General features: G+C 36.3%; 1 protein-coding gene across 1 annotated transcript in view; it reads left to right on the forward strand.

Annotated features, from left to right (window-relative positions):
* CSGALNACT1 (chondroitin sulfate N-acetylgalactosaminyltransferase 1) overlaps positions 1-27769 on the forward strand; it is a 111721-nt gene that overhangs the window by 24105 nt on the left and 59847 nt on the right. Inside the window, exons 2-3 of the mRNA XM_051975643.1 lie at positions 6663-6879; positions 27098-27199. Coding sequence (XP_051831603.1) covers positions 6663-6879; positions 27098-27199 — 319 coding nt within the window. The remainder of the gene's footprint in view (positions 1-6662; positions 6880-27097; positions 27200-27769) is intronic.

Genomic DNA, 27769 nt, shown 5'->3' on the forward strand with positions numbered 1-27769 from the left:
GACAAATGGTTGTAATTTTCCCTGATCATTTCAAGTTAGTTTATATAATTGTCTAATTATCATGATTTTCAAATTGTCTGACATTTGTGCAGTAAGAGTGAAAATGTTTATACGATCTGGATCACATGATTACTCAAATGATCAGATACAATTATAGGTTAAAAAAGGAGAATGAGGAAACTATGTTGGTGAACTCTACAAAAAACAAATGAGGATATACATATGCACCTCACCATTCATTAGGAATCATTTTGTGTTTGAATGCTGAATCCATGTAGTGCTTTGGAAACAATTTGATGACAACTGGAGAAACTGTAAGAACATATCACATTTAGTAATATTTGATATAATAACTGCATGCACACCAAACTCACTGGCTACATGATCATGACAATTTTGAATCACTGTAAAAACAGACCAATAATGCTTTAAGCATGTGCATACTCGTCACAGAGAAAAAAAATATATATAATTGTAATATAATGGGGCAATTATTTACATCTTAAGGTGCAACTAAAGAATTTTTGGAGCAATGTCCAACATAGCAAATTTCTAAGTGTTTAATGAATCATTAAATAGAAGCTACTGAACTGTAGGGACAATGTAATGTGGAGGAAAAATGCTGTAGTTAGGAGATAGCCAAGTTCAAATTATACCTCTTATGCATTAACAATAATAATAATAGCTAATATTTATAAAGCACTTATTACATGTTAGGTACTATGCTAAGCACTTTATAATTATTATTTCATTTAATCTCCACAACAACCTGGAAAGTAAGAGATTTTATTGTCTCCATTTTATGAGTGAGGAAAGTAAGACAAACAGGTTTAAGTAACTTGCCCAGGGTCACACAGGTCAGTGGCTGAGGCCACATTTGAACTCAGATTTTCCTGACTCCAACACTGACTAATATGTCATAAACACAAATTACATAATTTCGTGAGGACTCATGAAATTTCTTCATTTATTAAATAATGATAATTAGTACACGTACTATCTTTAAAAATTTCAAGGAAATGCTTTTTAAATCTTAAATCACTATACTCTAGTACTGCAATTATTGAATTCACCTTTCATTCACTGCAATATTTCTTAATTTTTGCCCTCTTGCCTTCTCATTTCTTGTTCAGTCTGCTGCCTATATTCTAAGATTATAATGGCTCTTGGCTCTCCTGCACGCAGTATCTTGAAATGTTTTGTAAAGAAATATGACTGTGCTCAGGAAATTTGCCTATTTATTTCATCTGTCTGATTTTTCCTCCTCATTTTTTTGTATGAAATTCCTGCAGAAATTTGTTTGCTGGCACCCCTCACTCAGGGAAATTTAGCGTACATAAGGATAAGATGCAGAGAGAAATTTTCCTCCTTATCTTTTATCTTGAAGGGATTTTTTGGCTTCTTAAAGTGTGGCTAGAAAGAGATATGGTGTTCTCATCTCTTCAAGAAAAAAAACCAATCAATGCTCAAGAACAACAATGATGTTGTGACTTAAAGAGCTTTAGGCTTACACTGATTGGAAAAGAGCCTATCAAGACATGGAAAAGCAGTGATAATGAATCAGTGGCAACTTAAAAGTCCCAATGCCTTGGGAGTCTGTCTTTGGTTCTGTTTTATCCAGAAATTTAAAAATCACAATGATTTTGTTGAGGATATAGATGTCATAGTTGTCAAATTCATAGAGGATATGGCTCTGACAGTGAGAGTTGTTATGATGGATGACAAAATCCGAACCCAAGAGATCTGAACAGATTAGAATTATGAGTTGAATCTAATGTGATAAAATTTAAAAGCCATGAATTTAATGTTATACATCTCGATCTAAAACATTCATCTACTAATTACAAGGAAAGGTGACATATTATGCACAATAATATGAAACAGTCCTGAGGTTTTCATTAGTTATAAGCTTCATATGAATCACAAATGTGATGTGACAGTCTCCAAAGCTAAAGCATTAACCAAAGCAGGATGGAAATAAGTTACTTATTAATATAATATTTTAATATTTATATAGCAGCTTACTCACCAGAACCTTAATTTCAAGGAAAAGGAACTTAATAATCCCAATGAGCCCTGCCCTAGTCAGAGCAAGTATCTAGTATCATGCCTAATTATGGGTGATACATTTTTTTCTTCTCTTCCTTTATTTATTTAAAATTATAAAATTCTTTGACATATAATACATTTTACAACTTTTTAAACCTTCAGAATGCTTATAATGAAATATAGCCTCTTTTGCTGTTGTCATTTGTTTCACATAATTTAATTACTGAATTTGCAAGAGTTGATACATATTCTAAAATTATATTTTAATCATATTGGATTTTAATTGTACTTTTGGAAAATAGTCCTTTTTTTTTTTTTTTTTCTGGCTCAGGCTTTGGTCATAGCCCATAGGTTTTTTAATTAAACTAATTTTTTTTTCAATTTCAAATTCTATCCTTCTCTAACCACCTTTCCCAAACATTGAGATGATAAGAAATTAACACCTATTACCCATATGAAATCACACAAATAATAAAGGAAGAAAATATGCTTAATCTGCATTCTGATTCCATCAGATCAATCTCTGGAGATGGATGGTGTTTTCATCATGAATGTTTTAGAGTTCAGCATGAATGTTTTGGAGTTCTGATGGATTCATCTAAGTTACTAAGTTTTTTACAGTGGTTTATCTTTATAATATTGCAGTTACTGTGTACATTATTTTCCTTGTTCTGCTTACTTCACATTGCATTAGTTATATGCTTCTTATTAAGTTTTTCTGAAACCATCCCCTTCATCATTACTTATGGCACAGTTGTATTCCATCACAATGATATGCCATAACTTATTCAGCCATTCCCCAACTGATGAGCAACAACTAAGTTTTCAATTTACTGCCACTACAAAAAAGGAGATCCTTTGATCTCCTTCAGGTATAGACCTATTAGTGCATGTAATTAGGCATGATTCCAAATTGTCATTTCTCTTTTTTATCATCTTGACCAATCTAATAGGTGTGAGATGGTAATTTTTTTTTATTTTAAATTTCTCAAATTATTAGGTGACACATTTTAGTAAGAATATTGAAAAGCTGCACTATCATCAGGATGATAATAGGACTGAATGCAAGTATCATTTGGAAGAAATAATGTTTATTTTATCTGAAGAAGATAAAACTTGGAGATTGGGAAGACCAGACATCATCTTCAGGAACTGTTTTGTTTGGCTGCAAAGTCAGAAGTAGGATCTGCATTTCAGTTTGAAATAAGGAAAAAGCTTCATAGCTTTTCATAGCTCCACGTGGGGATTAGATCACCTTATATAGTTATGACCTCCTCATCAAGGGAGTTATTCAGATAGAGACTCATTGACAATTTGTAGCTAGAATGTCAGATTTGGAGTCAGGAAAAACTGAGTTGAATATTGTCTCTCAGTAGTTTCAGTTTTCTGGTCTGTAATCAAGTCAAATAAGCCAACAAGCATTTTAAAGTACTTATTATGTTTTCATTGCTAAATGCTGGGAAATATGCTTAGAAGCAAATAGAAACTTAATCCCTGCCCTTAAGAAGCTTAATTTTTATTTATTTTTTTTTTTTTTATAATAAATTTTATTTTATTTAATAATAATTTCGCATTGACAGAATCCATGCCAGGATAATTTCTACACGACATTATCCCTTGCAATCACTTATGTTTCGTTTTTCCCCCTCCCTCCCTCCTCCCCCCCCCCAGGATGGCAAGCAGTCCTATATATGCTAAACATGTTGCAGTATATCCTAGATACAATACATATTTGCAGAACCAAACAGTTCTCTTGTTGCACAGGGAGAATTGGATTCAGAAGGTAAAAATAACTCGGGAAGAAAATCAAAAATGCAAATAGTTCACATTCATTTCCCAGTATTCCTTCTTTGGGTGTAGCTGTTTCTGTCCATCATTTCTCCAATGAAACTCAGTTAAGTCTCTTTGTCAGGGAAATCCACTTCCATCAGAATACATCCTCATACAATATCGTTGTCGAAGTGTATAATGATCTCCTGGTTCTGCTCATCTCACTTAGCATCAGTCCATGTAGGTCTCTCCAAGCCTCTCTGTATTCATCCTGCTGGTCATTCCTTACAGAGCAATAATATTCCATAACATTCATATACCACAATTTACCCAGCCATTCTCCAATTGATGGGCATCCATTCATTTTCCAGTTTCTAGCCACTACAAACAGGGCTGCTACAAACATTTTGGCACATACAGGTCCCCTTCCCTTTTTTAGTATCTCTTTGGGGTATAAGCCCAATAGAAACACTGTTGGATCAAAGGGTATGCACAGTTTGATAACTTTTTGGGCATAATTCCAGATCGCTCTCCAGAATGGCTGGATTCGTTCACAACTCCACCAACAATGCATCAATGTCCCCGTTTTCCCGCATCCCCTCCAACATTCATCATTGTTTTTTCCTGTCATCTTAGCCAATCTGACAGGAGTGTAGTGATATCTCAGAGTTGTCTTAATTTGCATTTCTCTGATCAATAGTGATTTGAACACTCTTTCATGTGAGTGGTAATAGTTTCAATTTCTTCATCTGAAAATTGTCTGTTCATATCCTTTGACCATTTATCAATTGGAGAATGGCTTGATTTTTTATAAATTTGAGTCAGTTCTCTATATATTTTGGAAATGAGGCCTTTATCAGAACCTTTAATTGTAAAGATGTTTTCCCAGTTAGTTACTTCCCTACTAATCTTGTTTGCATTCGTTCTGTTTGTACAAAGGCTTTTTAATTTGATATAATCAAAATTTTCTATTTTGTGATTGGTAATGGTCTCTAGTTCATCTTTGGTCACAAATTTCTTTCTCCTCCACAAGTCAAGAAGCTTAATTTTTAAAAGCAAATGAAATATATATAAAAGGAAGCTGAAAGAGGGCAAAGGATATAGGGGAATGGTAGTGAAAGAAGTTTAAGAGAGACAGAAGGAAATGCAGGAGCAGGAACCAGAGAGCAAGGAAAGAGTAAATATGGCTGATCTGGGGCCTTTCTGAGAATCTATAAAATGGGATTACTGATAACAATTACCAATGATGTCATTATGAACATCAAATGAAATACTATACATAAAGACCTTAGCAAGCCTTAAAGACCTTGATGGTGATGATGTTGTTAAGATAATTTCCACTCAGATGTGGGTTGGAATAAATGATCTCCAAGGTCCTTTTCAACTTTGGGGTTCAAGTTCTTTCAATATATTGGCCTGTGGCTCATGGTTCTTCTGGGTTTACTCATTTGAGCTCTTGGAAGGTAACTAAATTCTCTATGACTGTTACCACTATCTTGAGTTTCAATTCCCCATTAACTGTTTTTACAATCATTTCCTTTCATAGAGAAAACAGACACAAAATGGGAATTGTGTAATTCTGCTTTCTTTCCATTGTTCATTCTCATTGTCCATCCACCCTAATTCGATTTAGGAAAGTATGGGAACTATGGGAAGATATATGTTCTGGGATTTAGTATAGATACAAAATTTATGTATGTCATAGTCCTTGCGCTTATGGAGCATGTTGCTTAATGACTTAGTACTTTATCTATTAAAGTGCATGGATCTCTTCATGGCTTTGGATTTACTGCTGTTGCTCTGCTGTGGTTGCTTTGGAGGGTGGAATGTAAGGAGTGGATAGAAAACTTCTTTGTCTTTGGGCAAGGATCAGGAAGGCTCTTAGGAATGAGTCTGTACTGTGATTATTACTAGATGAATCTCTCAAATTGAGCACTAGAGATGAAAAATAACTTAGTACCTTTTCTTGTGTTTTGATGTGACCCATAATGACAGAAATGGCCCTAACTGTGAGAGTTTTTTCTGACCCTCTTGTAGAAGATCCAAACCAACTCTAGAATGTTCAAGGGCAAGGCTTAATCATGAATATTTTAGTCACAGGATCATAAATTTGAGCTCAATGGGACCTCACAGGTGAATTAGTGAAACCTTCTTGTTGTCCAGATGAGGAAAATGGGGCCCCTAGACTTTTGCTGATTTGTCCTAGGATACATATATAATAAGTTTTAGAGGTAGGATTTGAACCAGGTTCCTTTGACTTCATATCCATTGCTCTTTCCATTATATAATGCTGCCTACTTATAACTCCTAAGGATTATCTATAACTGTTGGTACTTTAAATAATATTTTCAGTTAGGGGCATTATGTATCAAAATTATGTAGTTAATTCAATTATTAAATATTTATTAAACATCTACTAAGTGCCAGGCACTGTGCTAAGTGTTAAGGAGACAAAGAAAGGAGTAAGACAGTCCCTGTCTTCAAGGAGTTCACAATCTAATGTGGAAGACAACATGCAAACAGCTCTATACAGGATAAATTGGAGACAATCCTAGAGGGAAGGCACTGAGAAAACCAGGAAAAGCTTCTTAAATGAGTGTGGGATTTTAGTGAAACTTGAAGGAAGCCAGAAACCAAGAAGTAAAGATGAGAGGGGAGAGAGTTCCAGGCTTGGGGGATAGCCAGGAAAAATGCCAGGATGAAATTCATTTAAAATTTTGTTTTTTAACTCCCCTCCCCAAAAGAGAGATTGATTTTGTACTAATTTTCTGTTATCAAAGCTGCTCCAGCAGCCAGTTATTCATATATAATTTTTTAAAATGCTTATTCTGTTCTTCTTACAGGGATATACAGAACAGAAAAGGATAAAGGCACTTTGTATGAGCTCACGTTCAAAGGGGACCAAAAACACGAATTCAAACGACTTGTCTTGTTCCGACCATTTGGCCCCATCATGAAAGTAAAAAATGAAAAACTCAACATGGCCAACACGCTTATCAACGTTATTGTGCCCCTGGCAAAGAGGGTGGACAAGTTCCGACAGTTCATGCAGAACTTCAGGTTGGTTGGTTTCTATGTGTTTATCTTTTTCAACAGGATATACATTAGGAAGTTGATGTCATTTCCCCCTCCTCCCTCCCATACAAAGGTTTCTTTCTCTTGATGTCCAAGTCTGTGTTCTTCATACAAAGCATAACTTGTATGTACTATCCCTTAAGCAAAGTTGTAATTTCCTAGGAAGTATTCCTGTACCTCAGGCAGTAGAAAAGAGGAGGAAGGGCTGCATTTTATTTAGGAGTTAAGGGTCTGGAGTCATACCTGCTGGTGTTCTGATGTCTTGAGCTTGTGCTTTTTGAAACAGTGGAGGCAAATATGTCAATAACACTTCCCAGAGAGCCAATTTTTTTTTTTTTTTCTAAAATGGGGCCACCATATTTTTTTGAGCAATGTGCCAAGTTTTTAGCAAGCAGAGAGGTGTGGTACAAGATGATTTGGGAAGCAACCAAATAGAATTTGGCTTGCAAAAAAGAACCTTCTTACCTTGTTTCTTGTGCTCAAGATATGTTCTTTTTCTGTTTGCTGACCCTGGTCATAGTAGAAGCAAGATTTGATCAAATCATTATCTTTTCCCATGTCCAATCCATGTCCCCATAGCAGTTATGCTTGTGAATAATGATTCTGTGGTGTATTTCAGTAACCCAGAAAATTATATTGAATGTTTAAACTTTGGGTCTAAATGGGTCTAAAAGCTAGGTGATACAGTGAATAGAGCACTGGAGTAGGAACTAGGAACACTCATCTTCCTGAGTTCAAATCTCACCTCAGTCCCTTACTAAATGTGTGACCTTGAGCAAGTCCCTTACCCCTGTTTCCCTCACTTTTTTCATCTGTAAAATGAGCTGGAGAAGGAAATGGCAAGCCACTCCCACTAAGAAAATCCCAAATGGGCTCACAAAGAGTTGTATGTGACTGAACAATAACAATTTAGACTTTATTTGCAAGAAAGTGGTAATATGTATAAGACACTTAAACTCTTTATCAAACTCTTATAAATAGCAAACACTGGCCATGAATAAATTGTTTACCTTATTTTAAAGTTAGTTTTATAAGCCTTTTACACTTTAAAATTTGGAATTATCAGATATTTGTAGTATTATTTAATTAAAATAAATTTACCATTATCAGACTAGATAGTCATTAATTTTCTATATTAAAGTTTCCCCAGACTAAATTGCCCATCCTAATTCCTACTGGGCTTGTAGCTTTGTGAGAGAAATTAGAATCTTTTTTAAGGAATGAAGGTATTGAACTAGATTATCTTTAGTTATACTAACGACACAATGAAACAAAAGAGTAGCAGTTGTTAGCACTTCCAGCATGTAGCTAACTTTTAACTAAGGAACAAAGCTTTTATATTTTTCTAAGATTTTAAGATTGGTACCATTAAGATTAGGATTGCAGAATTTAAGCACAGGAAGAAATCCTAGAGGCCACCTTGTTAAGACTTGCCCAAATCACTTCTATAATGTTCTTATGGCTGGTCATCCAGACTTTGGTTGAATGTTTTCAGTGGGAAGCGGTTTCCTATCTCAATTGGCAGCTTTTCCTTTGCTAGTTCACTCTAGTTAGAAAGTCCTTTTTTTATTTTTGAAGTCAAGTCTTCCTTTTTATAGTTAACTTTGTCACTTTGTTCTTTTTCTTAAAAAAAAACCCAGATCATTTCCTTATAACATCATGGAAAGATCACTGGCCTGAATGTCATAAAACCTGGGTTCAAAGCTGGTGTTTGTGCTCACTAATTTTGTGGTCTTGGCCAGATCACTCAGCCTCTCTTATCCTTGGCTTCCCCAGCTATTAAATGGCTTCCTCCCTTATAGGGTTCTTGTTGTTCTAAGAGAAACACCCTGTAAATTGTAAGACATTCTATTCAAGGGATCTTGTTTTTTTCCTAATCACTTCTTTTCTACACAACATTCCAAGAAATATTTGAAAACAGCTATCAAGTTTCCCTTTAGTCTCCTATTTTCCAGGCAATGTTACCTCTCATTGTGTTGTTGGTTCTCTATATGTCACAGTTTTCAACCATAAAATAATCTGGAATAACAATGAGGCAGTCTTTAAAATTGACTTTATTACCTGAAATTTCCCATTTCTCTGTTTCTTCAGTTTTCTTTGTTCATATTCATCCTCTGCCTCCTATATGTTAATGTCTCCCAAATTTTTGTCCTTGGCCCTCTTACTAAATTCTTCTCTCCACCCCATTCTTTTAAAAGCAATTTTATTATCTTTCATGTTTTTAATTTTTATTTTTATGCCTACTTTAGTATTTGTTTACTTCTGTAAAATAAGAATTGTTAAGGTACAAGTCAATTCCCCGAGAGCCTCCATAACTGTGGATCATAACATCTGAAGGAGGTGCAGGGCAGCCTTTGCTGACATAGGTGTTGCATATTGGGAATGAGATAAATGGCAGAGGAAAAGTAGAGAGGTCAGACAAGGCAACAGCCTCTCAGTCAGAGAGGTCCAAGAACAGAAACGGCCTTTCAGTCTCCTTGTTTCATCCTCTCACAAGAGGAGATCCATTCTAGGTTGGATGTCAGGTGGCTCCCATGTATCCAAACAGCTCTCCCATGTATACCAACAAAGAATAATAATAACAATACCTTTCTTACAAGGTTGATATGAGAATCTAGTGAGAAAACATAAGTAAAACATTTTGCAAACTCTGGAGCACTATATAAATGAGAATTATTATTATTATTATGCTACTATTATACTACTAATAGTATATAATGGTTTTAATAGTACTAATGCTATTAAATATATTACTACTATTTTTATTATTATTGTTACAACAATCACCAGACTATTCATGTAATACCTCTTGGGCTCCCAAGTAGTAACATGATTTTCTGTGCTGTTCTTCTATGATTTGAGGGTAATGTTGGATAATCTCAATCTGTCTATCTTTTCTACATCCCTTGGTTTCTCTTTTGTGTTTATTTTTCCTCTGTATCTTCTATTTGGAATGGCAGCCTTTCAGGCAGAAGCCTCTATCTTGTAAATAACTGAACCCATGATTGGCAGTCAGAACTGGATCTGTTGTTTTCCCTGAGACTCGATTGTGCCTATTTACATCTCTAGTAATAAATCAAATTCAGTGGGTTGGAAAGTTGCAAGTAACCTAGAAGAAGAAAGGCACTAACACTTGGTTTTGAAAAACAATCCAAGCAATAGAAATACTGGATTTAGTTGCTTGTTGCTCAGACTCTAGAAAGCTGTGCTATGTGATACCCGGGTTCCTATGACAATGAGGCATGCAAATCATGAAGAACAGGAACACTTGAGTGGAACAGTGTTAGAAGTAGAGTAAATCCAGCCTTAGTTAAATGCTATTTTAAACTTTTCTCTATCCATTTCAACTCTCTTTCTCAACATGTGACCTCATCTGCTACTCTGTCATGAATTATCTCATCTCCCCTTTTCTATTTCTGAAAACCTCTCTATGGCTTTATTCCTCTCCTTCCCTCTAGTCCCAGAGGATGGGATTGCAATCTTTACCAAGGCTAATCCATCCACTTAAACTTGAGCCCATCCCCTCTGCTCTCCTCGGGGACACTGCTTCATCTGTCATTCTACTTTTTTATCCCCTATCTTACTCTTTCTTCACTTCTCCCCTACTTACAAACATACTCACATCCCCCCAGTCCTTAATAAAATTTTTTTTTGACCTGGACATTGTTCTCTTTACCTTCATTGTTAACATGATTAAAACAGTAGCCTACACTGATTGCCTCTGGTTTCTCATTACTATTAAACCTCTAGCAATCTGACTTCCATTCCCAGTGATCTATTCAAACTGCTCTCTTTAAAATTAGTGGCTACTCCCCTCCCCCCCTTTTAATAGTATTTTGTTTTTTCCAATTACATGTCAAGGTAGTTTTCAACATGCATTTTTATAAGATTTTGAGTTCCAATTTTTTCCTTCCTTCCCCTCCACTCTCCAGAAGATAGCAAGCAAACTAATATGTTATACATGTTATAATCATGGTAAACATATTTCTATATCAATCATATCCTGAACAAAGAACCAGAACAAAAGGGAAAAACCACAAGAAAGAAAAACAAAATAAAACAAAAGGTGAAAATAATATTCTTGGATCTGCATTCAGACGCCATAGTTCTTTCTCTGGATATGGATAGCATTCTCCATCATGAGTCTGTGGGAATTGTTTTGGCTCATGGTATTGCTGAAAAGAGCTAAGTGTATCATAGAAGATCATTTGCACAATGTTGCTGAACCGTGTACAATATTTTCCTGATTCTACAGCAACTTCTTTATTATTAATTTCAGTGACCTTTTCTCAGTGAGCATTGTTCTTAACTGTTCTGCCACATTTAACATTGTTGACCACTCTTTTCTTTCTTCATATTCTCTTCTTAGATTTCCTGACACTAAGTGTCATCTGGTTCTCCTCTTATTTGTCTGACTGTTTCTTCTTAGTCTTTGCCTATTTATGTTCTTCCTCTTGCCCCCCCCCAACATATATAATGTCCTCCAAACATCTGTTCTGAGCCCTTTTATTTATCTTCTCTCACTCCACCCTTTCTCTAAATGATCTCACTTTCTTCCATGTCTTTAATTTTTATCTCTCAGCATACTTTGGTGGCACAGTGTTTACATTAGGATAAGGTAGATTGTGGTCCATCCATATACTGCAGGAGGGACTCCTGTCCATTCTCCTTTTAATCCTTTACAACAATCTAACCATTGTGGTACTGAGTTTTCTTGACATTTTCAGAGTTCCAATATAGTATGTGAGTTGTTCATTCTTTATTTTTTGTTCTTTCTACATGATTGTCTTCTCCTCCTACACCCATTTTTTGGTGTTATATGCTAGTTAAAAAATATCTTTTGTCTTGCTTCCTGTGGTACTCATGCTACCCATGAATTTTTTATTTAAAATAAATTTTATATTTTTCAATTAGCAAAAACCCATTCCCTCTCCCCTCTGCCTCTGTCTGTCTCTCTCTCATACTCTCCAATTGAGAACAAAAGAAAAACTAAACCACTAGAATATGTATATATAGAAAAACAAAATAAATTCATGTCCATTTGCTTTCTTTTGTTTTTTTAAATGATCCATACATTTGATGCTTCAGAGACTATGGAATTTCATATTTGTAACCCTATTGTATCACCCAGAAGAATGTTGATGTTAAAAAGTTGCTATTTGTTTCAGAGAGAAACTTAAGTCATTAAACAAACCCAAGACTGCTCTCAAGGAGCTTGTAGTCTAATGGCAAGAGATAACACATAGAACAGTGTATATATGGGTCTCTCAGCCAAGTTTAATTTTTCATCTATCTTCTATTCACACACACACACACACACACACACACACACACACACACACATATATATAGTATGAGTGTATATACATATATGTGTATGTATGCATGTGTATATAGTTAGATATATACAGTGTATATACAGTATTTCTCATGTCTGAAATTTCCTTCTTCCTGTATATTTAGTACCATCTCTTTGACCCTACCATATGTGTGTGTGTATATATAATATATTTATATTATATGTGTGTTTTATATTAGATACACACAGGTACATGTATGTGTATATATATATATATATATATATTACACACAGGTATATGTATGTGTGTATATATATATCAATATAGATATTACATTTATAATAAGATATATATATATATATATATATATATATATGTGTGTGTGTGTGTGTGTGTGTATGTCTATTTGAGATAGGCTCACAATGACAGCACTAAAATTAAAGAAGTCAGGAAAAGGCTTTTTTTTCCCCCAGGAGATGGAACTTTAGCTGAGGTTTTAAAGCAGCCAAAGAAGCTGAGAAGCAGAGATGAAGAGGGAAGAAGTTTCAGGCATGAGGAACAGCTGAGAAAATGCACAGAAACCTGTGATGGCATGTCATGTGTGAATGACAGCAAGGGAGTCAGAGTCGTTGAATTGCAGAGTATATGAAGGGGGGTTAGCTGTGAGAAACCTGGAAAAGTCAGAATGGGCTGGGTTAAGAAGGGTTTTAAAAGCCAGAGGATTTTATATTTGATCCTGGGGGTTAATAGAGAGCCATGGGAGTTTATTAAGGGGGATAACATGATCAGACCTGCAGTGTAGGAAAATCATTGTAGGTCAGGGGAAGATAGACTGGCAAAGGGAAAGATTTGTAACAGGTAAACCTACTAGCATGCTATCATAATAATTCAGGTATGGGGTCATGAAGGTATAATAGGGATAGCAGTGTCAAAGGGGTGGAATTAGAGATGTGACCAAGGTAGATATGACAGGCCTTTGGCAGCAAATTGAATAAGATGAGAGAGAGAAGGAAAACATGAGGATAATACCTACAATCATTATTGTACTACACAGTTTCCCAAATGCTATCCAGTCCCCTTCTCTTTCATTTCAATTATGAACCACTTTATTTTCTGTCCTCAGCATTGGACAAAGTCATAGGCATTAATGGACCTAATCTGGATTTTTCATCAAAGTACTTGAAATCTGAACAACAGATATTTTTCATATGTTTGGTTTATACTTTCTGGATGATTAGTTTGGGTTCTTAGGATTTGTGGTAGAGGACAGAAAAAGCCAGGTATGGTTAGGCACATAGCTTAAATGTGAGGATTATAGACTTCAAAGGTTCAAGAGAGAGAATCAGTAATATCTCATAAACCAAAATTCTGCTGAAGAATGAGAAGCTCTTGAGAATAAAATTCTGAAGACATAAAGAGAAAAAGTACAGATAGGAAGAAAAATATGGAGTTATACAAATTGAACAATGTAAATATACGGGGTGCTCATTAACCAAAAAGATAAGTACAGAAGATGGAGGCAAGATCAGGTAACTCATTATGAATACAAATGCATAGCATAGTCCTGTAAGAAAAGACCAGTGTCGGCAGTGAGCTGAGGCTGTCAAGAAAGACTAAGAATAACAAAAAGTGTGTGTGTGTGTGTGTGTGTGTGTGTGTGTGTGTGTGTGTGTGTGTGTTAAACCTTTATTTAGGAAAAAAAGATAAAAAAGGGATAGGACTGCTATTTGGGATCCTGACGAGAAGTCAGAACTGCTCAACCCCTTCTTATACTTTTCCTGCCAAGGAGAATGATCTTTGGATTATTTAAAAAAAAAAAAAAAAAAAAAGGAATCAGAATGACTGTTAGGAGTTTGTACTCAGTGAGGCAGCTGGGTATTCCAGGGGATAGAACACTGTTTCTGGAGGACCTGAGTTCAAATCTGATATCAAACATTAGCTGTGTGATCCTAGTCAAGCCACTTAACTCTGCTTGCCATATAAAATGAGCTAGAGAAGGAAATGTCAAATTACTCCAGTATCTTTGCCAGGAAAATGCCAAATGGGGTCACAGAGAATCAGCCATGTCTGAAAAATGACTAAACTACAAACAATGGAATTGGAAGTCAGATTATAAAGGAAGTAAGGAGGAGAAGAGAGGAGGAGTAGGTAGAAAGTATAGACAGAGTTTCAAGGGGCTTGCCTGAGAGAGGGAGAAGAAATATAAGGAAATTGTTAGATTGCATGGTAGCATCTAGTGAAGCTATTTAAGCATAGGGGTGACGGGCATTTTAGAAGGTAATAGAAAAGCCATCAGGAAGATGTTGAAGATTTGAAAGGGGATGAGTAAGGAAGAGGATCATCAATATATGTATAGGGAGAGGCTGATCTTGGTAAAGAGAAGGGATGCTTTGTCAAGGACTAGGCAGAAGGGAGGAAAGAGGAAGAAAAGGGAGAAGGAGCAGCAGAAACAGAGAGAGAAAGTCAGAGAGAGACACACAGAGAAAGACACAGAGAGAGAGATACTGACAGAAAGAGGAAAGGATGGAGGAAGGGAGGGAGGGAGGGGGAGAAAGAGAGAGAGAGAGAGAGAGAGAGAGAGAGAGAGAGAGAGAGAGAGAGAGAGAATATTAAAGTTCTGAAATGAAGAGGGTCAGAGGAGTCTTACAGAATTGCTTCATGTTTTTCAGCAAAGTAAGTAATAAGATCAGCTAGGAAGGAGGAAAAGGACTGAAATGTTGCCATGAAGGTCCAGTAAAGATTGAATAGCACAAATTTGTAATGTGCCCATCAAGTCAGCATGATAGTGAGGCTTCCTGCAGCTGTATTCAGTGTGATGAGGAGGAGCTAAAGAGGCAGATAGAGAATACAAACCAGGGTTAACATTTGATAAAAGTAGAATGATAATAGGCCAAGGAGTCATTAGATTCGGCAGTAGAGTGCAGTGTTAAATTGGCTAACTTTGGGGTTGAGGTTGGAGCAGGAGCAAAGCAAAATCATAATAGGAGTAATTGTGTGAGAGAGTACTGAAGACGAAGAATTGGAGGTCTTTATAAGGCCAAATAAAAGACAGAAATGGGGCATAGGAAGAGGGGGAATAATAGATTATGGTTGGACAGAGTAATGTAAGAAAGTTTATAGGTAAAATATAGATGGGGAAAGGAGAGCAAAGGAGATATCAGACAAAGAGAACTGGGCAAGTTTGATAATGTGGCAGAGAACACTACCTATGGAATTATAGTCTACATAGTCTACATATTTAGTAAATATCAGAAAAGATTTTTTGAAAGATCAGTTTTTTGATAACAAGAGAGGAATTTTTGAAGGTTTAGCCTTTCCATAGTTTGTTTCTATTTCCCTTAAGATAAAGGCTGTTCAGAAGAGTCCTTCATTTCATTTTTAGCAGCCTTTGAGAGAAAAGAGGGAGTGTGACCATTTACTTGTTTTGTGTCCAAATCATATACAATTCCAGAAGTTAACTTAGCCTGCTGATGCCACTATTCATTTAAAATTTCAGCATGTGTCTTGGCTTCTTGGGTTGGCTCAAGGTTCAATATTACCAATCCCTTCCTGGCTGCTTCTTTGGAAAATCCTATGTGTTAGATTAATTTCATTTTTATATTTTGCAAATCTAATATGTGTGCCTTTTTCTCCATTGGAGCCTAGGTTTTTGCCTGGTATAATACTACAGACCATAATAGTAATTTGTAAAGTATTTGCTGCTAAGTATACAGAAATAAAAGTTGTATGACAACTATAAAAGAAATTTGTGTGCACATGTGACTGAGAATGGAGATATAATCCTAGAATCAGCACTGTCACATGATAGAGGAGAGGGGGTATTTGCATTATAATTTTTTGTAGCTTTACTTTTCTTTTGTTCTTTAAATTGACAAATATCAGCATTTAAAACATCCAGAAAACCAATTTAGTCACAGTGTACCAAATCCCTATCTCAGTCATGTAGAATGTATACTTTGGCTTAAAAGCTAGGACCCAAGAATAACTAACTGGGCTTCTATCTGACCTGTACAGCAATAATTATTAAGAAGGCATCATCAAAGTAGGTTAATCTCAGTACTTACTTTTGCAGAATCCTGTGCAAATTATCATTTTAGCTCTTAAGAAAAGCAGCCAGGATTTAAGTAGAGACATTATGTCAGATTTATATATATATAATTAAAACATGATATCTCCAAAAAATAACCCTTTTCAGTTTATCAATAACCATCAACTAGAAAACAAAACAAATAAGTCTGCTTATAAAGTGGAATGGTAGTATTATTTAAGTATGTATTTTGTATGTCCATGTATATGTGCATTCTATTTATACATAAGATATGATGTTAAAAGTCTCTGTATCTTAAATTTGTGTGTGTGATTTTGTGTGTGTGTGTGTGTGTGTGTGTGTGTGTGTGTGTAATAGAGGGGGGTGAGTGGGAAGCTGGAACAGGCAGTGTGCTGTAGTGGGTAGACTGTTGTTCTTGGAATCAAGAAGGCCTGAGTTCACATCATGCCTTTCAAATTAGCTTTAGGACTTATTAGGTCTAATTATTTATCCCCTCTGAGCCTCAGACAGTTCTCTAGGACTTATCTACTAATTTAAAGATGGGTTGTGATTTGTACTGTTGCCTCACTAACAAAATCATGAATCTTTGACATGTTAACTCTGTATACTTTTTAGTAATTGGAGACTTAACTTGTGATCTCACTGACCTGAAGAACTCCCAGTGAATAAATGCCCTTTATTAATACTTTATATATTATTTCATCAGAAACCATGGAGATTGTCCTATGGTGTTTGTTTGTGTATGTTTATATGGCTATATGTGTATGTGTGTGTGTGTGCGGGAGATACACTGGGAAAATTTCTGGCCTTGGATCCAGGATAGACCTGTGTATCTAATGGCCATTACCTGTTTGCCCAGAGGCAAATTACTTAACCTTTCAGTAAAATGGGCATAATAGCTATAGCACTTACTTCACAAGGTTGTTATGAGGATCTAAAGAGATACACAATTGCATTGAATCTAGTTTTGTTTTTCACTGAGAGAATGTAGAGAAATACAAAGTAAAGCCAGAGAAGAGCAAAGAAATGCAAAGTAGGTCTTAAAAATTTAATGCATTAATGTTTAATCAATTTCTGAATCTGAGAGTTGGAAGGGACCTTGGGACTGTCTAGGCCAAATGGTTCCTGAACAAGGGTCCTCTCTGTCTCATATCTGTCAGAAGATAGCTCATCACTTTCCTGGATAACTATAATTGTCACAAGAATTTTTTTTTTTATTACCTCAAGCCTAAAACTGCTTTTTTTCCTCCCTTCTGTTTTCATCTTCTACTTCTGGGAATTTCATAGGACAAATCTAATTCTTTTTCCAGGTGATTTTCCTTCCAGTACTTGGGAAAAGGCTATCATTCTTCCTATTCATAGTCTTTTTTTCTCTAAGCTAAACATCCCCATTTCCTTTGACTATAATCTTCCATGGCATGAATTTTAGCCCTTTTACCATCCTGATTACCTTTCTTGGGGCACAGTCCAGTTATCAGTACCAGTCCTGAAATGTGTTGATCAGAACTGAATGTGATGCCCAGATATGGTTTGACCAGGGTAAAGCCTAGCATTGTTTGTACTGGCACATTTCTTGAGTTCAAGACAAGATTTTCTAAAGTTGCTGCTAACTAAACTGGCAAGATAAAGGTGGACACATAGAGATAATTGATCATGCCAGGAAGTGTATATAAAATGCCAAATGCAGGTATAGATGGTAAATGATGGCACTTGTTTCATGACGTTCTCTGAGCAAGTTAGTTTCCCAGCCAAGGAGACACCATCCTGAAGGTTTTCCCCCTAGCAAAGTGTGATAGGATCAACCTTTTATCTCTGTGATTTTATGCCTCTTCCCAGCTTCCACTTATGCGAGGTGTTTATTTTTTTTTTCTTGGAATCACATTGATCAAAATCCATTCAACTTTGTGTTACCCTTGGTTATTTTTCTTCTGTTTGTTCATTTGTCCCTCAAGACATTTCACTCCTGAAGTCAATCTCACTCTTCTTTTTTTGTTGCTTTGCTATGTATTACCTGCTTGGAGACAGGTTTCAGGCTTATTTCCTAACCAAGGATGAGAGGGATGTGGACCAATGAGAGGATATGAAGAGCCAGGTTGAAGAAAAGCAACAGTGATTTAAGAATGCAAAACAAGTCTTGTGAAGAAAATTTAAAAGCATTAGTGTTTAATCAGTCTCAGAGTGAAAATATTCTTATCTTGCCCAACCTGGAATTAAGGGACCAGTCATGAGTCACTGACATGCTTCATCTCCAACTGGAGCCAAGAGGTTCACTTCTTTTTAGATAGCGCAGTATATTTCTGAAGAGAACATTATATTCTTGCTGACCTTAGTGCAGAAACTGAAATGATATAGCCACTGTAATCAGAATTCCCAATCTCAAGAGATCTGTCAAGCGTCGACTTTCCTTGGTCTCTAGAACTTCAAGCAAGTGACCAACTTCCTTTTATATCATATTATCTATCAGGTGGTGATAAAAGAAAAAAAACTTCAAAACGTTAAGATATATATTTTTCTGAGTCCCTTCCAGAATCACTGGCCTCTCAGGGAGTTGAGGGAACTTTAGCTTCAGAGAGAAATTCTTTGACATGATGCCTTTCATCCTTCCCAGGGCATTCTAGCTATACCTGACTTTTCCTTTACCCTTTCTAATTGGAAGTAAGCAGACACCATCATATCGAAGTTCTTTTCCTCAGCCCTCTTGATCATTCTGCTTCTCTAATTTCCACTCTAGACTCCCCTCTCTTTCCTCTTGGAGCATGCATCAGATCTTTGTGCAAAACAAAGAAAAACGTTTCAATGGAATGTACAAAGCAAAACAAACAAAAAACAGAAAGTTCTTAAGCCATTCTCCATCCAGTTTTTCAGCCTTCTGGTTAAGTAGGTGAACTTTAAAGACACTTTTTGACTTGTTATTGATACCTTCTGTTTCTCATCACCTTCATTTCTGAATATATCCTTCTCAATGTAGGAAGCCTTCTGATCAATTAATCATCAAACATTTACTATATATCAGGCAATGTACTAAGTGCTAAAAATAAGTCAAAAATATATCAGACCATGCCCTCAAAGAGTTCAATATAGCCAACCTATACATTGAGCATGTCTGAGGATATATGCAGTTTTCCATAGTAATCGCTACTTCTGCAAAGAAAATAATTGGTAAATATAATTACACAGGATCCGGTTATTGATTTTTTGTTTTCCATTGACAAGGTTGTAGTCAATGTGTTTGTTTTCTTGGTTCTGTTTGCTTCACTGAGCATCAGTTTATATAAATCTTACTGCACTTTTGTGAGTGCTTCATAGTTGTCATGGTAACATTCAATTGTATTTCTGATTCATAATCTTTTCCAATATTTTATTTAGCTATTCCCCCATTTGGTGAGCAGATACTTTTGTTTCCACTTTTTTGCCTATAGCAGATGCATTTTTTCATGGAAATTAATTTTGGGAAGACTTCTTCTCAAATATTCCATTTGGAGCAGAATGATACTAATGCTATAAATGCTATCTCAGAAGATAAGAGACTTGATAACTATTTAAATAACATGATTACATTGGCTTTCCATCCTGCCGAAATTAATACCTTAGGGAGGGAGTAGGAAGAAGACTAGACTGGGCTTCAAGAACTTGGATTTCATGCCTAGATGACTTAGGAACATTGACTGGTTTCCCTGGAGTTGTTTCTTTGTTTCTAAACTAGGTAATGACCCTATAACAAGATAAGGTTGCAAGGGTTTCATGATTTAGACATAAAGGGTGATACTAAAAGCAAATTAGGGGAACAAGGGATAATCTATCTCTCAGATCTGTGGAGAAGAAAGAGAGTACATTTTGAAATGCAAAGTGGATAATTTTTGATTATATTAAATGAAAATGGTTTTGTACAAACAAAACCAATGCAGACAAATTTAGAAAGGGAGCAGAAAAGTGAAGAAAAATTTTACATTTAAAGTCTTATTTCTAAAATATATAGAGAATTGACTCAAACTTGTAAGAATACAAGCCATTCTTCAATTGACAAATGGTTGAAGGATATGAACAGACATTTTTCGAATGAAGAAATTAAAATCATTTCTAGTCACATGAAAAAATGCTCTAAATTACTTATGATCAGAGAAATACAAATTAAGACAACTCTGAGGCACCACAATACATATCTGTATATGATATAGATAGTATAGCCAATCTGAGAAGATTGGATAAAATGACAGAAAAAGATGATAATAATAAATGTTGGAGGAGGTGTGGGAAAACTGGAACATTAATACATTGTTGGTAAGTTGTGAATTGATCCAACCATTCTGGAGAGCAAGTTGGAACTATACTCAAAGAGCTATCAAAATGTGCATACCTTTTGATTCAGCAGTGTCTTTACTAATCCTGTATCCCAAAGATATTATAAAAAAGAGAAAAGAACCCACATATGCAAAAATGTTTGTGGCAGCCCTCTTTGTAGTGGCAAGAAACTGGAAACTGAGTGGATGCCCATCAATTGGATAATGACTGAATAAAATATAGTATATGAATGTTATGGAATATTATTGTTCTATAAGAAGTGAGCAGGATGATTTCAGAGAGGCCTGGAGAGACTTACATGAACTGACGCTAAGTGAAGTGAGTTGAACCAAGAGATCACTGTACACAGCAACAGCAAGATTATGTTTATGATCAACTGTGATGGAAGTGGCTGTCTTCAACAATGAAGTGATTCAGGGCAATTCCAATAGATTTATGATGGAGAGAGTCATCTGCACCCAGAGAAAGGTGAACTAAATGTGGATCATAATGTAGTATTTTCACCTTTTTGGTTGTTTGCTTACTTTTTTTTTTTCGCTTTCTCATTTTTTTTCCTTTTTTGATCTGATTTTCTCAAGCAGAGTGATAAATGTGGAAATATTTTAGAAAAGTTGCACATATTTAACATATATTTGATTTCTTGCTATCTAGGGGAGAGGGGAGGAGAAAAAGGGAGGCAGAAAAATTTGGAACACAAGGTTTTGCAGAGGTAAATGTTGAAAACTATCTTTGAACATATTTTGAAAATAAAAAACTATTTGAAAAAAAAATAAACTAGGTAATGTTAGAATAGCATGATATAAGAACCCTGGACGTTCTGCTTACTTCCTATTGTTTCATATACTTAGATGATGATGGAGGAAAAGCAACTTCAAAATGTTATAAAGTTTATTTTTAGAGTCCTGTCTAGATCACTGGTTTTTTAAATGGATTTAAACCTTTAGCCTCAGAGAGAAATTCTTTGTTATGATACCTTTCACCTTTCCCAGGACTTCCTAGTTGTGCCTGGTTTTCCCTTTGTTCCTACTAGTTGGATTAAGCAGATTCAGAAAGCCTGGTTTCTAAAGGTTTTTTTTTTTTTTCCTTTCTCTGGTACTCTGGTATTCTGTTCCTTTGTAACATGAGGGAGTTGGGAATTATTTTGTTGAAGATAATTCTAAACTGACTTTCACTTCCAACCTTCTATGATTCTGTAATGGTAACTTAACTCTTGGGGTGGGGATGGAAGGCAGTAACAATGTGAAGATTGCTATAGATTAATAACAGAACTCAGCATGAAATGCTTTTGGACTCTTGGGAAGAAAAATATAAATGTATTTGCTAGTTTTCTAACCAGATACACATTTTAATTATCTCTGTGCCCTGAACTGAAGGGAGGAAAAATGTCATTTGTCAGAGGGAAAAAATAATGTTCCAAAAGCCAGGTAGTTTTGTTATCCAAGATTTCTTGTTCTTTAGGGGTCATAATGGAAAAGGGATCAAGTCAAGTTTATCTAGCACATGAGAAGCACAAATGTGGATGGGAAAAACTTCCTAAAAAAAAAATTCAGGAAATTGGAGTTTAGAGTCACATGAAAAAAGACTCAGTTTTTCAGTGTAGGAGGAGGAGGATGGGACAGACAGACTCTTACTGTAGCAGGGCAGATGCCCAGAGTTAATGGCTACATATAGCATATGAGACATAGGCTGATCTGTGGCTGGCTAAATAGATGAGATAGATAAATTTGTACTTAGACACCATTCAACACAGGTAAGACCCAGAGCAGGACTTGTAAAGCTAAGTAGATGACCTTCTCCAGAAGGCATGGACTCCAGAGGTCCAGATTGGAGATGAGAGCAATTAGGGATGGGCAAGTGGCAAAAGGAGAGGGTGGGAGGAGCAGGGCAGATGGCTGGATGAATAGGAGTCAACAGTGTGATGACAATCCAGTGAGCTGGGGCTCTGAGAGCCTTCGAGATGACAATATGGTGGCCACTAAGTGGGGAAGTGGAGACAGTGTAGAATCTGCTATCAGGAAGACCTGAGTTCAAATGTGGCCCTCAAACACTTAACTTTGTGACCTTGGATAAGTAACTTAAACTCTGCCTCATTTTCTCAGCTATAAAGTGGGAGTAATAATAGCATTTTCCTTGGAGCATTATTGTGAGGATCAAATGAGATAATATTTGTAAAAGACTTAACACAATTCCTGGCGGTACTTAATAAATTACCCATTCCCATTCCTTTCCTTCCCTATTCATAGAAACAAATGCATAGAATGCTGAGTGGTCATTTGTTGGGGATTTGTTGGGGAGATTCCTGTTCAGTTACAGGTTGGACTCAATGCACTATGAGGTCCCTCCTAGCTCTGACACTGTGACACAGTGATGCTAGAATTAAACATGTGTGATTATTGTACAGAAATGACACTAAGTGCACCTCTAGAGGAAAAATAATTAATGGATTGGGGATAGATGAGCTTTACTGGTATTATCCTCCTACCTTTCAAAGTAAAATGGAGCTCAGTGGGAACTACAAGTAGGAACATTTTTGATGACTTTTGAAGAGGGTCTGATGATATTTTTAATAAGCAAATTTTTACTGAGCATATTTAGCTGACTTAGGGGAGTCCTGATTGCTGTCATCATATCATTATTGTCACCTAGATTATGCATGATTTGCTTGATTTTCAAGGACAAAATGAAAGCCAATAAGTGCAAATTACAGGTGAAGTTTTCAATTCAAAAGTGTGTGTTGGATGAGAGCTTTTCTTCCATTGAGCAGGCAGGGTAACTACTTCTGAGTCAGAAATATCCCAGTTCAAATCTCACCTTTGACAGAAACTGATTGTATGATCCTAAACAAATCCCATCAACCTTCAGTGCCCCCAGGCAAATTTTGAAGACTGTGAGCTTCAGAACATTTGAACACCTACATTTCGAAGAGGAGTTTTCTTATCCAGGAATTCTTAACCTTCAGTGAAATAATGGATAGAGATGGAGACTAATAAATGAGAACTTTACAAAAATAGAATTTCCTAAGGAAATAAATTATTTCCCTTTCAGTGGGGATCACCAAGCAGAGGCCAAGTAGTCACTTATTGGGGATCTTATAGGAGGATTCACGGTCAGTTACAGATTGACTCGATGCACCACAAGGTTCCTTTTAGCTCTGACACTGTGATATAGCGATGCTAGAATTAAGTGAATTTGTGATTATTGTATAGAAATCACATAAGTGTACATGTAGAGGAAGCCAAGCTACCAATCTCCTGGAAGAATAGTTAATGGATTGGGGATAGAAGAGCTCTGCTGGTATTATCTCCCTAACTTTTAAAATAAAATGGAGCTCAATGAGAGTTACAGGTAGGAACCCTTTCTAATGTCTTTTTTTTTTCCTGAGACAATTGGGGTTAAGTGACTTGCTCAGGGTCACACAGCCAGGAAGTGTTAAGGGTCTGAGGCCAGATTTGAACTCAGGTCCTCCCGACTCAGGGCTGGGGCTCTATCCACTGCACCACCTAACTGCTCCAATAATGTCTTTTGAAGAAGATCTGATGATCTTTTTAATAAATGAATTTTTATTGATATCTTTTACTTTCATACTTTTGTTCTTTGAGAGAGTAATTCCATCCCTTATGACAGAACATTTTCAATAACATTTTAGTTATGGGCATCACATCCATAACTATAATCATAGTTTACCCAGAACTCCTCCTATATGTGAAACTTACAGTTATTCCTACTTCAGAAGTGTCTTTTGGGGAACCTATATCCTGTCAGGGAACAGTAAAGGGATTGAAGAGTCTCAGTAGCTTATTTCCTGAAATTGGGAAGTGCTTTGAAAAGATTAAAAAAGTCAGCATGAAACATAGCAAAGATATAGCTGAAAAAGTGAGATTCCTATTATTTAGTCACAGCAGGGGATCCTCCCTTGGATCTGGGGATGGATTTTTTTCCTGCTGGCAGATGTAATTTAAAGCCCAATTCCCCCCTGTACTTCTCTTTGTATGTGTGTTCTTTTCTATCCCAGTAAAGAAAGTTAAAACATTACCTGGCAAGTTCATCAAAGAGTCCTTTTATCTAAAGGAAATTGCATTGTTGGTAGGTAAAGATTTAAGCAGCAGCATCTGCAGCTATGAACTCTCCATTTTTAAGGGTCTTTTCAGCAGAATAATTCCTTCCTAAAGTCATTGTCATAGTGTCTGAGTTCTTTCTCTATTGTTCTACATGCCATCCCTCAAAAACTTCTTCTGCATTCTGATCTGTGGGTCTTGGCATTTGATTTTACCTCTGTTCCCTCTTTTGCCCCTTTCCACATCCTACCCAATTCTTCAGTGGACCTGCTTATACCTTATATTCACGATGTTTCTCCTGTCACTGCCTTCTCTTGCCACCTTGCAAGAACACTGTCATTGAGTGTTTGCTGACTGGAATAATGATAATGAATAATAACATATCTCCTGACTGACCAGCATTTCCTACCAGTAATTATTCCTTTGCGATGAAAGGGCTGTTTCCAGAGTGATTCTGCTCAGAGATCAAGTGTCAGATATTATTAATTACTGAAACAGAGTCTTTTGTCAAATTCTGTAGCTATGATCTATCAGTGAGCATCACTGCCAGGGAATAAGTTATCTGAGAGCAAAGTTTGATTGGGATAGAGGAAGGCCAGAAAAATGGAAAGCTTGGGATATTGAAGGGAGGGAAAAAGGAGGTACCCAGGTGAATCTTTTTTTGTGGCAAAAGACCTGTATAAGAGTGACTCAGTGTTTGATAAGGATGCTGGACAAGGAGGAAAGAGTTACTAATTGAAGATATAGGCCAAACTTATGCTTCATCACCTGGATCAAGCTTAGCTGGAAAAAGGGTGAAAGGCAACAGTCACTGTTTCTCTCTAGGATAGTATTCTGAAGTCACTCACACCAAGCTTCTCCTGGAACATCATGAGTCTGAGTTTTTGAAAATAAAAGCAAACACTTCAGCCTTTGGAATAGAGGAACTGCTCCTAGTGGTTACCAGACCACTTTTCCCAGCTGCTATATTTTAAACATTTCTTCATAGAGTTGTAAAAAAAAAAAAGAGGGAGATGGCATTGGAATAGGGCATGTAACTTGGAACCCAGAAGACATAGATTTGAATCCTTCCCCCTATACTTTGTAACTGTGTGATTTTATTGAATTCACTTGAATTCCCTCAGCCTTAGTTTCCCCACCTATAAAGTGGGAATAACACAGAACATTTATCTATAAATGGGTTGTAGAGGAACTTAAAAGAGATAGCAAATATAAAAAAGTAAAATAAGTTAATGCAAAATTATTTTAAATGATTTGAGGAAAAATAGAAGGAGATAATGGATGCAAGGTAGCTGACCTTTTATACCACTTTAAGGTTTGCAAATCTCTATATAGGAAGGACTTTGAATGAAGTGGAGTTAAAAGAATCAGAGTATCTTCCATCATATCCTGTTGCTTCTGTAAAGAATTGGAGAACACAGATATTCATTGCAGCTCTTTTTTCCCCTGTGGCTAAGAAATGGAAATTAAGATGACCCCCATCAGTTGGGAAATGGCTATATAAGATGTAGTATGTGATTATGATGGAATATTATTGTGTGATAAAGTGACGAGCAAATAGATTTCAGAAAAAACCTGGAAAGACTTACAAGAGATGGTGCAAAGTGAAGTGAGCAAAACCAGGACACTGTTCACAGTTTTGCTCAATGAAGAACTGGGGATGACTTACCTGTTTCTCAGCAAGGCAGTTTCAAATGATTCATAATGAAGCATGCTGTCCACCTCCAGAGAAAGAACTGAATGAATACAGACTAACATGCTATTGTTTCTTTGTTTTGTTTCTTTATTCATTTTTTATTTGAGCCTTGACTAATATGGAAATGTTTTTACATTATTGCACATATATAGACTATTTCAGATTGCTTACAGTCTCCAGCGGGGCGGGGGGGGGGGGGAGGAAGAAGGGGGGAAGGGATAGAAGAGACAGGGAGGAAAGAATAGATCTTGGAACTCAAAAATTTTAAAAAAGGTTAAATAAATTGTAATTGAGAAGGAATAAAATATTATATAAGACACAATTAATCAATAGATTAAAGTTTAAAAAAAAAAGAATTGGAGGTTCTAGGGAATTGGATCCAAGGTCCCATACATGTTAATTTAAATATTACTCGAGTTTATAAGATTTTGCTCTGTACCTTTAAATCTGAAATCAGTATTTATATAACATACCCCTTACTCCATCTGAGAGTCCATTTGCTTCCTCTGAGGTATACCAAGTTCTTTTGGCTGTTCAGGGAAATAAAATGCTTATCATTGCCCATTGCTAAGTCCTGGCTTCCTTTAAGTCCCAGGTAAAGTCCCACCTTTTAGGAAACCTTTTCCAATTCCCTTAATTGCCTTCTCTCGGTTGATCATTTCCTGCGCATCCCGTGGATGGCTTGTTTGTACATATTTATTTGTGTCATATTCTCCACTAGATGGTGAGTTCCTTGAGATCAGGGACTTGCTCTGGAAAGAACAATCCAGTTTTCTATGGGATTGACTTGTGTTTCGTTTTCTAGGGAGATGTGCATCCAACAAGATGGGAGAGTCCACCTCACTGTGGTTTATTTTGGGAAGGAACAAATGAGTGAAGTCAAAGGAATATTGGAGAATACTTCCAAGTGAGTATTGCATGAGACCCATTCTCCCCTAACTACAGACTTCAGGACAGCTACTGTGTGATTTGACTTTCCTTCCCAGTGTGAGGAGGGGCGGGAGTCAGCCTGGTTGGCAACTTGGGGGAAGGAGAGAGGGAAGAGAAGAGAGGATTCCATCTCATTCTGCCTGATACCAGCCCTAATTGTGTTGAGCTGACACATTTGACAGATGTGATCAACTCCCTGGAGCGGCTGGGTTGGGAAGCTGGGGTTTCTTTGGGCTTCTGCATGACTGAATATAATCATTCTTTTTAGCACTAAAGATTTTGGAGGTTTGCATGTGCAGAGTGGGAATTAGAAAGTACATAGCTTTGTAATTAGTTCTGTCTCAGTCATAGCTAGGAAAGTTAAGAGGGATGTGCCCAGTCAGATCTTCTTCCTCTTAGCAAAAGGATGCAATCCCTTGATGTTAACTCATTATGCTTTTTGAGAATCAAAAGAGAAACCAAAGAGGGTTGGCTGAGAATCCCGACTTAAATCTACTGGAAAGCTTTTCAACAAGGGCTTGTTGTGGACTGTCATGGTTTTATGTAG

Source organism: Antechinus flavipes, chromosome 2 (assembly GCF_016432865.1).
Source record: "Antechinus flavipes isolate AdamAnt ecotype Samford, QLD, Australia chromosome 2, AdamAnt_v2, whole genome shotgun sequence".
Classification (NCBI taxonomy): Eukaryota; Metazoa; Chordata; class Mammalia; order Dasyuromorphia; family Dasyuridae; genus Antechinus; species Antechinus flavipes.